General features: G+C 50.0%; 1 protein-coding gene across 2 annotated transcripts; it reads left to right on the top strand.

The window, feature by feature from the left end:
• Window positions 1–69: 69 nt before the first annotated feature.
• On the top strand, window positions 70–10,230 carry LOC130199871 (troponin C, skeletal muscle). 2 transcript variants are annotated; one of them, XR_008832904.1, is made up of 7 exons: window positions 70–161; window positions 3,029–3,083; window positions 3,216–3,359; window positions 3,923–4,037; window positions 7,786–7,922; window positions 9,262–9,409; window positions 9,792–10,230. XR_008832904.1 is itself a non-coding variant. In XM_056423703.1 (6 exons), exons 1-6 carry the CDS (start codon window positions 159–161, stop codon window positions 9,291–9,293), a joined length of 486 nt encoding a protein of 161 aa, XP_056279678.1. In that variant the 5' UTR covers window positions 70–158; the 3' UTR covers window positions 9,294–9,662. The 2 variants fall into 2 exon arrangements, 1 of the variants encoding a protein (XP_056279678.1); XM_056423703.1 differs by lacking the exon at window positions 9,792–10,230 and having other exon boundaries at window positions 9,262–9,662.
• The last annotated feature ends 459 nt before the right edge of the window (window positions 10,231–10,689 follow it).

Genomic DNA, 10,689 nt, shown 5'->3' with positions numbered 1-10,689 from the left:
GTGAGGGCACCAGCTCACGTCTGATCCGATTGGCTGTCCCCGGTGCAGCGGGACCAGGGGGTACTTATGGAGGGGAGCGGCGCCGCCTGACCTGAGTAGCAGGGAGACGTCCGACCAACGCTTTGTTTTACTCGTGTTGTCCAGCACCGCCGGACGCCATGGTAAGACCACCGAGGGAGGAGGAAGGATGAGACCACTGAGGAGGAGAAAGGATGAGACCACTGAGGGGGGAGGAAGGATGAGATCACTGAGGGGGGAGGATGGATGAGATCACTGAGGAGGAGAAAGGATGAGACCACTGAGGGGGGAGGAAGGATGAGATCACTGAGGGGGGAGGATGGATGAGATCACTGAGGAGGAGAAAGGATGAGACCACTGAGGGGGGAGGAAGGATGAGATCACGGAGGGGGGAGGATGGATGAGATCACTGAGGGGGAGAAAGGATGAGACCACTGAGGGGGAGGAAGGATGAGACCACTGAGGGGGGAGGAAGGATGAGATCACTGAGGGGAGGATGGATGAGATCACTGAGGGGGAGAAAGGATAAGATCACTGAGGGGGAGAAAGGATGAGACCACTGAGGGGGGAAGAAGGATGAGATCACTGAGGGGGGTGGAAGGATGAGATCACTGTGGGGAGAAGGAGGAGACCACTGAGGGGGAGAAAGGATGAGACCACTGAGGGGGGAGGAAGGATGAGACCACTGAGGGGGGAGGAAGGATGAGATCACTGAGGGGAGGATGGATGAGATCACTGAGGGGGAGAAAGGATAAGATAACTGAGGGGAGGAAGGATGAGATCACTGAGGGGGAGTATGGATGAGACCACTGAGGGGGGAGGAAGGATGAGACCACTGAGGGGGGAGGAAGGATAAGATCACTGAGGGGGGAGGAAGGATGAGACCACTGAGGGGGGAGGAAGGATAAGATAACTGAGGGGGGAGGAAGGATGAGACCACTGAGGGGGAGGAAGGATGAGACCACTGAGGGGAGAAAGGATGAGACCACTGAGGGGAGGAAGGATAAGATCACTGAGGGGAGGAAGGATGAGACCACTGAGGGGAGGAAGGATAAGATCACTGAGGGGGGAGGAAGGATGAGATCACTGAGGGGGAGAAAGGATGAGACCACTGAGGGGGGAGGAAGGATGAGACCACTGAGGGGGGAGGAAGGATAAGATCACTGAGGGGGGAGGAAGGATGAGACCACTGAGGGGGGAGGAAGGATAAGATAACTGAGGGGGGAGGAAGGATGAGATCACTGAGGGGGGAGGATGGATGGTAAGAGGGTGGGGGGTCCTGATGAATCCTGAGGATTGTTTGGTGAACGCCGGCCGGCAGAAGATGGATGTTATTCCCTGAAGATCTTCGTCGCCATGACGACCTCATCCGCTCACACCTGGAGGACAGATGGATTTATGTGTTTCATCTCTTGGGATTATTTCATATTTCACGAGGCTCCGGACGGACTGATCCTCGTGATTGATCCTCATGACTGATCCTCGTGATTGATCCTTGTGATTGATCCTCGTGATTGATCCTCGTGATTGATCCTTGTGATTGATCCTCATGACTGATCCTCGTGATTGATCCTCGTGATTGATCCTCGTGACTGATCCTCGTGATTGATCCTCATGACTGATCCTCGTGACTGATCCTCGTGATTGATCCTCATGACTGATCCTCGTGATTGATCCTCATGACTGATCCTCGTGATTGATCCTCGTGATTGATCCTCGTGATTGATCCTCATGACTGATCCTCGTGATTGATCCTCATGATCGATCCTCGTGACTCGGTGACGTGTCCACCGGTTCCTCCTCGTTGTCCCGTGTTGACAGACAGATGTGACGTTGTTTGATCTTTAGATCCGAGTGACTAAAGATAGGAAACACGCAGCCGAGTAAAGTGAAAAGACCTGCGCCTCCTCCCAGAGTCCTGATTTAGGACCTTCACCTTGAGTGAAATCCTCTCTAATCCTCTCCACATAGCTGCACAGTGAACTAATGAGTGGCTTTGTGTGACCTTTAATCTTTGGAGGTTATTGATGAGCGGAGAGAGAAAATAATGCACCGACCACGGCAACGTTTAACGACAGTTTAATATGATTATTGCACTTTAAGTAGCGTTAACTAAGGCGTGAAAGTGTGATAATGTTTAGCCCCGCCCCCTTTCTTCAGCCTGACATCCTGACCTCCTCCCGAGGACGCTGTTGCTTATTCCTCTGCGTCACCTGCCATCACTCCACTAGCTATATATTTATTATGATGTTTAGATATTAAATATTTTGAATCATGTTAGTATTGTCGCTCGTTGTACCCCGAAATACCAAAAATACTTCTACTTCAGAGAAAACCATCGTACTAATACCTTTACCCGACGGAGACATGTCCCTGCATTACGTTGCAGATTCAGATTTTACTCCCAAAATATGCAAATTGAGGTCAAAATAAATCCTCATTGTGAGTCCTGCAGTGCTTGTCGAACATGTTCAACAACATCGTGGTACAAGCTCTTCCTGCTGTTTGCATTATAAACAAATATACTAATTCAATTAATTAGTTTATAGCCCAAAATCACAAATTACAAAAAAGAAGAAAGGAAAAGCAACAGAGGAGGATCTCTCTCTCTCTGGATGGACAGAAGGGAAACAGATGTCATGTGACCTGCAGACCAGGAGTACCATTGGATAGGACCGACGTTGTAAAGCGGTGATGTCATCGGGCGGCGTGTCGGAACGGTGGAGAGAGTGGGAGAACAATCCGAACAATAAAAAACTGTTTCAGTGTAAAAACCTCCAAAGTCTCCCACGTCCAATCAAACGCGAGCTCTGGATGTGGGCGTGGCGTTCAGGATCACACACGTCTCCCCCGACACGAGGCCGTTCACAGAGCGACGTCATCGTGTCCCGACATCGCGTGGCTGCCTTTCAATAGTTCCCAACGCTGATGAGGAGTAACACCTTCTCCCTCTCTCTCCCTCTCCCTCCTCTTCCTCCTCTTCCTCCTCTTTCCACTCGCCTCCCTCCAGCCCACCGACGCCCAAAGCGACGCCCGCTCCTTCCTGACGGAGGAGATGATTTCAGGTCGGTCCTCCAAACAGGTTTTTTATGAGAGTTCTTCCCGCTACGTCCATGGATAGATCCAAACATGTAAAACACGACATGCAGACATGTTGGTTTGATCTCCTCTTCCTCCTCTTCCTCCTCCTCCTCCAGAGTTCAAGGCCGCCTTCGACATGTTCGACACGGACGGCGGTGGCGACATCAGCACCAAGGAGCTGGGCCAGGTGATGAGGATGCTGGGCCAGAACCCATCCAGGGAGGAGCTGGACGCCATCATTGAGGAGGTGGATGAGGACGGTGAGCTGAGAGATCCACGTTCCACCTGGTTCTTCACTTTCAGGAAGAGGCAGAATCACTTATTCCTCCAGTCACTGGGGCTTCAATTATTATGTTATATGTATTTATTTTGATTTTACAAATGACCAAGGCAGGACTTTAAGGAAACAGAGGGAAAGGAGAAATGAATTCATTGTATTTGCTGAGTCTTCTTGTTGAACAATGAGGGTTCTGACAGGGTTCTTTAAAAGGCTTTGTGGTTCTAAGAAGAACCATCACTTGAACCATCCAAGAACCATCCACTTGAAGAACCATTTTTTCATTTGAGGCAGAAATTTGAGGAACCAGAAATGGTGCCTTAAAGAACCATGTTTTGAGGGTTCTCTGAGGCACCTTTATAGGTTCTTTGAAGAACTCTTTAAGGAAATGGTTCTTTGAAGAACCCTGGCTTGAAAGGTTCTTTGAGGAACCATAAATGGTTCTTCTATGGCATCACTCTGAAGAACCATGTTCGGTTCCAGATGGCCCCTCCATGTTTCTGGATGCAATAACCAAACGCCCCCCCCCCCCTTCCTCCCTCTCAGGCAGCGGCACCATCGACTTCGAGGAGTTCTTGGTGATGATGGTGCAGCAGCTCAAGGAGGACCAGGCCGGCAAGAGCGAGGAAGAACTTTCGGAATGCTTCCGGATCTTCGACAAGTACGAAGAACTCAAAGCACACGGCGCGGCTCGGGGTTCTCCTCTGGAGAGAGAAGAACTGAGGCTCTTAAGCCTGTATCCACAGATATGATGGGATGCTATCGATGCTATCGATGCTCAAGATTCAAGATTCAAGATGTTTTATTTGTCACATACACACACAGGGTGTGCAGTGAAATGAAAGTGGCAATGCTCAGCAGGAATGTGCAAGGGCAACAAGTACACACTATTTACAATAAAAAACAACACAATATTTACAGTAAGTGTGTGTGTGTGTGTGTGTGTGTGTGTGTGTGCCTAAGAGGGGCAGTTGTGTGGGTCTATGTGGGGGTCCTGGTGAGGTCGGAGTTCACAGTCCTGATGGCCTGAGGAAAGAAACTCCGTCTCAGTCTCTCTGTTCTTGCAGCGTGACTACGGAGGCGCCTGCCTGACCGCAGCAGCTGAAACAGTCTGTTGTTGGGGTGGTGAGGATCCTTCATGATCCTGCCGGCTCTGGTTCTGCACCTCCTGGTGTACAAGTCCTGCAGGGTGGGAGTGTAGTTCCAATAGTGCGCTCAGCCGAACGCACTACTCTCTGCAGAGCCTTCCTGTCCTGAGCGGAGCAGTTGCCAAACCAGGCTGTGATGCTTCCTGTCAGGACGCCCTCTACAGCTCCAGAGTAGAAGGACTGAAGGATCCTCTGGGAAACTTTAAATTTCCTCAGCTGCCTGAGGTGGTAGAGGCGCTGCCTTGCCTTTCTCACCAGAGTGTCTGTGTTCGTTGACCATGTCAGATTCTCGGTGATGTGGACTCCCAGGTATTTATACCCGCTCACCCTCTCCACAGTAGTCCCGTTAATCCCCAGTGGTGAGTACGTCCTCTGTTGTTGTAGCCTCCTAAAGTCCACAATCAGCTCCTTAGTTTTGGTGACATTCATGATGAGGCTGTTGTCCCGGCACCAGAGTGACAGATCAGCAACTTCCTCCAGGTAGGCCTTCTCGCCGTTGTCGGAGATCAGGCCCACCACCACTGTGTCATCCGCAAACTTGATGATGGTGTTGGAGCTGAACCTGGCCACACAGTCATGTGTGTACAGGGAGTACAGTAGGGGCTGAGGACGCAACCCTGGGGATCCTGTGTTCAGGGTGAGGGGTTTGAGGTGTGTCTGCCCACCCTGACCACCTGTGGCCTGGCGGTCAGGAAGTCCAGGATCCAAGCACACAGGGGTGTTCAGTCCCAGCTCAATCAGCTTGCCGGCCAGTCTGGAGGGACTATGGTGTTGAAAGCTGAACTATAATCAATGAACAGCAGTCTCACATAGCCCCCTCTGGCTGTCCAGATGAGAGAGTGTGGTGTGCAGTACCTGGGAGACAGCATCATCCGTGGATCTGTTTGGGCGATAAGCAAACTGCAGCGGGTCCATGGAGGAAGGGAGGAAGGCGCAGATGTAGTCCTTTATCAGCCTCTCAGCATTTCATGACCACCGAGGTGAGGGCCACCGGTCGGTAGTCATTCATACATGCTGGAGAAGCATTCTTGGGCACAGGGACAATAGTGGATCTCTTGAAGCAGGCGGGGACCACGGACTCAGCCAGGAGAGGTTGAATATTGTGGTGAACACTGGAGCTAGCTGGTTAGCACAGGTCTTCAGTACTCGCCCAGATATGCCATCTGGACCTGCAGCTTTCCTGGTGTTCACCCTCAACAGAGCCCTCCTCACACTGTGCTCGGTCACAGAGAGTGTGTGTTCATCCCCAGCGGTAGAACTCACCTCGGCTACGCTTAACGGTGTTGTTGTTAGCCGCGAGCTAGCGCTGTTGTTGCTAGCCTCAAACCGTGCATAAAATGAGTTCAGGTCGTCCGCTAGGGATGCGTCGGCACTCACCATAGCGCGGGGTCTGCTCTGGTAGTCTGTGATAGTCCGTAGCCCCTGCCATAGGCGCCTGGTGTCGCGCTGCTCCATCTGTGATTCCACTCTGTCTCGGTACCTCCTCTTGGCCTTCTTCACCGCCTCCTCAGTCCATAGACCGCTGCCTTGTACTCGCCCATGTTGCCGGATACAAGACCGGAGTTATAGGCAGCAGTACGGGCGTTCACAGCTTCACGGATGGATCTATCAACCCACGGCTTTTGGTTAGGAAAGACCCTAACTTTACCGTGGGGACGATGGTGTCCGCTAAGCGTTGCTATGAGGCTCATTGCTACTTCAAGAACTCGCTGACGCCACTGGAACTGGATTGGATCATGTCCCAGTCGACGACACGCAGAGCGCCTGTAGCTCAGCCTCTGATTGGTCAGACCACCGCCACGCCTCGTCACTACCGCTTCCGCGCGATCTTTTGCGGTACTCCGGAAGCAAGAAAATGGCGGCATGGTCCGATTTGCGAACGGAGGGAGAGAGACAGCCTTGTAGCCTCTCTTGAATGGCGATAGCAGTGGTCCAACGTTCTTTCCTCTGGTAGCACACGTAATGTGCTGGTGAAAGTTCGCATGACTTTTTAGGTTTGCCTATTAAAGTCCCCAGCCACCACCACAGCCGCCGGGATACTTGTTCTGATGCCGACATAACACATCATGTAGGTCCGATAGTGCTACGCCGGTGTCCGCTTGTGGTGGTATGTAGACGGCTGTGGTGATGACCGAGCTGAACTCCCGGGAAGGTAGAATGGACGGCATGAGATCGTCAGATGTTCCAGGTTCGCGAGCAGGAACGAGAAAGAGTCTTAATGTCCTTGGGGTCGCACCACTTGTTGTTAGTCATGAAGCAAACCCTCCACCCTTAGATTTACCAGACTCTTCCGTTCTGTCTGCACGGAAAACAGAGAAGGACTCGGTTGGGCATATGACTCGATCCGCACCAGCGGGTCAGCCATGTTTCCGCCAGACAAAAGATGTTACAGTCCTCATGTCCCGTTGGAATCTGATCCTTGCCCTAACATCATCCATCTTATTTTCCAGAGACTGGACGTTAGCAAGAAGGATGCTGGGCAGAGGTGGACGGTGGGCTTGAACTCTCAGTCTGTTCCGAATTCCGCCCGCTTCCTCGATGTTTTCGTCGTCTCCCGTAGTAGCGGCTCCACTGTTGTTGTTGTGGTTCGCTCGTACGATCTCCGCCGGCCACGCTGGATCGATGGAAAAAGTGGACAAAACCCCTTGTTTTGCGCAAAAGTTTATGTCCAAAAGTGTGCTGCGGTCGTATGCTGTTAGTGCCGATGTGTTTGTGGCAAAGAAAATATTTTTAAAAAACACAAAAACTAAAAGAGCGCACAATCTCCGCGGAGCTACCTCGACGGCGTCTGGACACAGCCGCGCCATCTCACATACAAGTGCTATCGGTGCTATCGATGCTATCGGTGCTATCGATGCTATCGATGCTATCGGCTAACTTCACATCCCAATGAGGCGTTAGCTGTGAGTCCCGGATACATTCTCACTATTGTTGGATACATATCCTTAAACCTACAATAACTTCATTTTCGTTCCTTCATTTTTTAAACATGTTCAATTGAAAGTCGGCATCAATGAGACATTTACACATGTCTTTCAGACGAGTGACTTTGCATGTGCAGATTTTTAATATTTAGATAGCACGGCCTTTAAATCTCACCGTCCCACCTGAAGGACCCTGAACCTCTCATTGAGTTCACTTCCCGTTTCACTAACCTACGGAACCAGTTCAAACCACCACACGGGGACAGGTTCCTTCCCAGTGTGTGTGTGTGTGTGTGTGTGTGTGTCTTCGTCATTTGACGTCGCTTCTCCTCCTCAGGAACGGAGACGGCTTCGTGGACCGGGAGGAGTTCGGGGAGATCCTCCATCTCACCGGGGAGCCGGTAGTGGAGGAGGACATCGACGAGATGTTCGGGGAAGGAGACACCAACAAAGACGGGAAGATCGATTTCGATGGTGAGATATTTATGGAGCCAGAAGAGTTCGTCCATAAAGTTTGGGGATATTATCGGAGGGAGAGAACCTTTCAAACCAGGGTTCTTAAGGGAACCATGTCCTTAAAGAGTTCTTCAGAGAACCTATATAAAGGTGCCTCAAAGAACCTTTCAAATGGTTCTTCAAGGCACCATTTATGTTTCCACAAAGAACCTTCAAAACATGGTTCTTAAGGCACTATTTATGGTTCCACAAAGAACCTTCAAAACATGGTTCTTCAAGGCACCATTTATGGTTCCACAAAGAACCTTCAAAACATGGTTCTTTAAGGCACCATTTATGGTTCCACAAAGAACCTTTCAAACCAGGGTTCTTTAGGGAACCATTTCCTTAAAGAGTTCTTCAGAGAACCTATAAAGGTGACTCAAACTAAAAAGTGGTTCTTCAGTAGGTGATGGTTCTTTTAAAGAACCTTTTAAGAACCATGATAGTTCTGTGTGTAGAAACTGGACAATATTATCAGAACCAGAGTCAGAAGTGATTATTCTTCTCGGTGGAAGGTGCATAACTATAAATAGACACAGAATAAAAATTGAAAAATATAATAAATCAACAGCACTATAGTGCAATAATATATAAATATGGTAAAAACGAAACAGATACTTTAAAACTAGGATGTATTTTAAAATAAAAGTATTTTAATAAGATAGGTAAAGTTGTGTGAGTGAAGTTGTTCATCTTTTCTTCTCTTATTAAAGATGTCCGTTTTGTTTTAGCGTTACGTAATAACCTCGTGTTCAGAGTTACACGAGAAGCTCTCAAACGATCTCAACTGTTTACGATCTTCATGTTCTGAGATAATCAAGAGGCACATTTACGATTTAAGGTTTAAGCTCTGTTATATAACCTTGAAAAAGTCACAAAAATAAGTTACACACACCGACAGTAGAAGAAAAAAGACAGAACATAAGTGACACGCCTTGGTGTCAATCTCATCTTCACATAAATACACATATTTCCCCGAATGCAGAGCGTATTCCTTCATGTTATAACAGTCACTTTTAATAACAGAGTTTTTGGTCGCCTCATTATTTACAATAAAGGAATGTTTAGAGTCTGATAGCACAGCCATCACATCCCACCTTTCCCACCTAGAGTGTGTGTGTGTGTGTGTAGAGAGAGATCATTATTACTATTAGTCATTACTTTAAACGATCACAGTTGAGGGAGCAGACATGAGAAGAGACTGAGATCTTTAGAGGCTTTGTTTCACACACACACACACACACACACACACACTGTGCCGCCCACAGTTCATGTGGTTGTTGGTTGACCTTTGACCTCCTTCTTGCCTCCCCAGAGTTCCTGAAGATGATGGAGAACGTCCAGTAGAGCACCGGCTCTACTTTCCTCGGAGAGCACGCCGTCCGGTCTGCACACCTCGCGCAATTATGAATATGATGTTGTTTCTGGGACGCCCCCCCCCTCGTATGAAACCCAGGCGCTCGGTGAGGAATCCTATAAATATCCGCTCAACCCTTTTAAGACGAAGACTCGCCCTCCGCGCAGCAGCTGTCCACTTTTGCAGCTGTCGCTTCTCCAGAAATGCGACACCACTTAGCTTAACCCCTCCTCCTCCTCCTCCTCCTCTCCCCCTCCTCCTCCTCCTCCTCCTCCTCCTCCTCCTCCCCCTCCTCTAAACTAAATACCTGCACCTCCCTGTTCTGTGCTTTCTAAATAAATCCACTTCCTCCTCGTTCATCTCTGCAAAGTTATTCTGCCGTGCACGTCTTCATGCTCCTGTTAACCTGGCCTCACTCACACACACACATACACACACACACACACACTTTCCACACCACCATCACGACACACCTCTCTTCACCCTAGGCCTGAACTTCAGCCTCCTGTGAGCGGCCTCTACGGGGAGCATCAGCACCGGTCCCATGAGGACAGTTTCAGGTATCTAGCTCAAGTTGACCTCTAGTTGACCTCTCTACCATCTCAACTCTCTGCCATCCATCTTCTCGGCCTCCCGGCACAGAAACCGACGGCGCCCCGCGGCTCGTCCCCCCAGAGGTGAAGCATCGGAGGCTCGAGGCGGCCGTAGAACCGACTCTCCCTTTGGACCCGGGGTATATCGTCTGCAGGCCCCCCACTACTTCTCAAAAAAGCCATCATCCCTCCCCCTTTGCTCCCCTCCTCTGCTTCCTATCCACCTCCTCGGGCCCCTCCCTCCAGGAACCCCCACCGTACAAGGAGCCTCGGGTCGTGTGAGCGTGGGCACTCGACCCCAGCCGCTCTCAGCCTAAAAATCTGACGGCTATTCACGGCAAAAAGGGGGCGGGGACTAAGAGAGAGAGAGAGAGGTGAGGGTGGGGTGGTGGGGGGGTCTCCACAGCATTTCTCACCCGGTTTTGGGTTTCACGCCCAGATTGAAATGCCATCATCACAAAACCCACTTTAACATCTCAGGCTCCCCCACCACGGCCTCATATTTACAGGGCACAACATCTTTAGTTGGCATTGTTATTTATTTAAAAATGTTATTTTAGGAGCTGCAGAGGCCATATTGGGGGTCACCAAATAAATGTATCGTCTTTTTTTGTGAATGTAAGAGGAGCCATACGGGTTCCTCACATCACAAACTGAACCAGGCGGGGAGAGATTCTCTTTGCTTTCTCCCAAAAGCTGCGTCTCCGTGATTTCCTGTCGGTTCTTGCACCTTAACCTGCAACACACACACACACACACAAACCCTCAGAATTCTCCTCATTCACCTAGTCAA

This window comes from Pseudoliparis swirei, chromosome 9 (genome assembly GCF_029220125.1).
Source record: "Pseudoliparis swirei isolate HS2019 ecotype Mariana Trench chromosome 9, NWPU_hadal_v1, whole genome shotgun sequence".
In the NCBI taxonomy this organism is placed as follows: Eukaryota; Metazoa; Chordata; class Actinopteri; order Perciformes; family Liparidae; genus Pseudoliparis; species Pseudoliparis swirei.
Note: the sequence above shows the minus strand (reverse complement) of the source record. Positions and strands in the feature narration are given on the sequence as shown.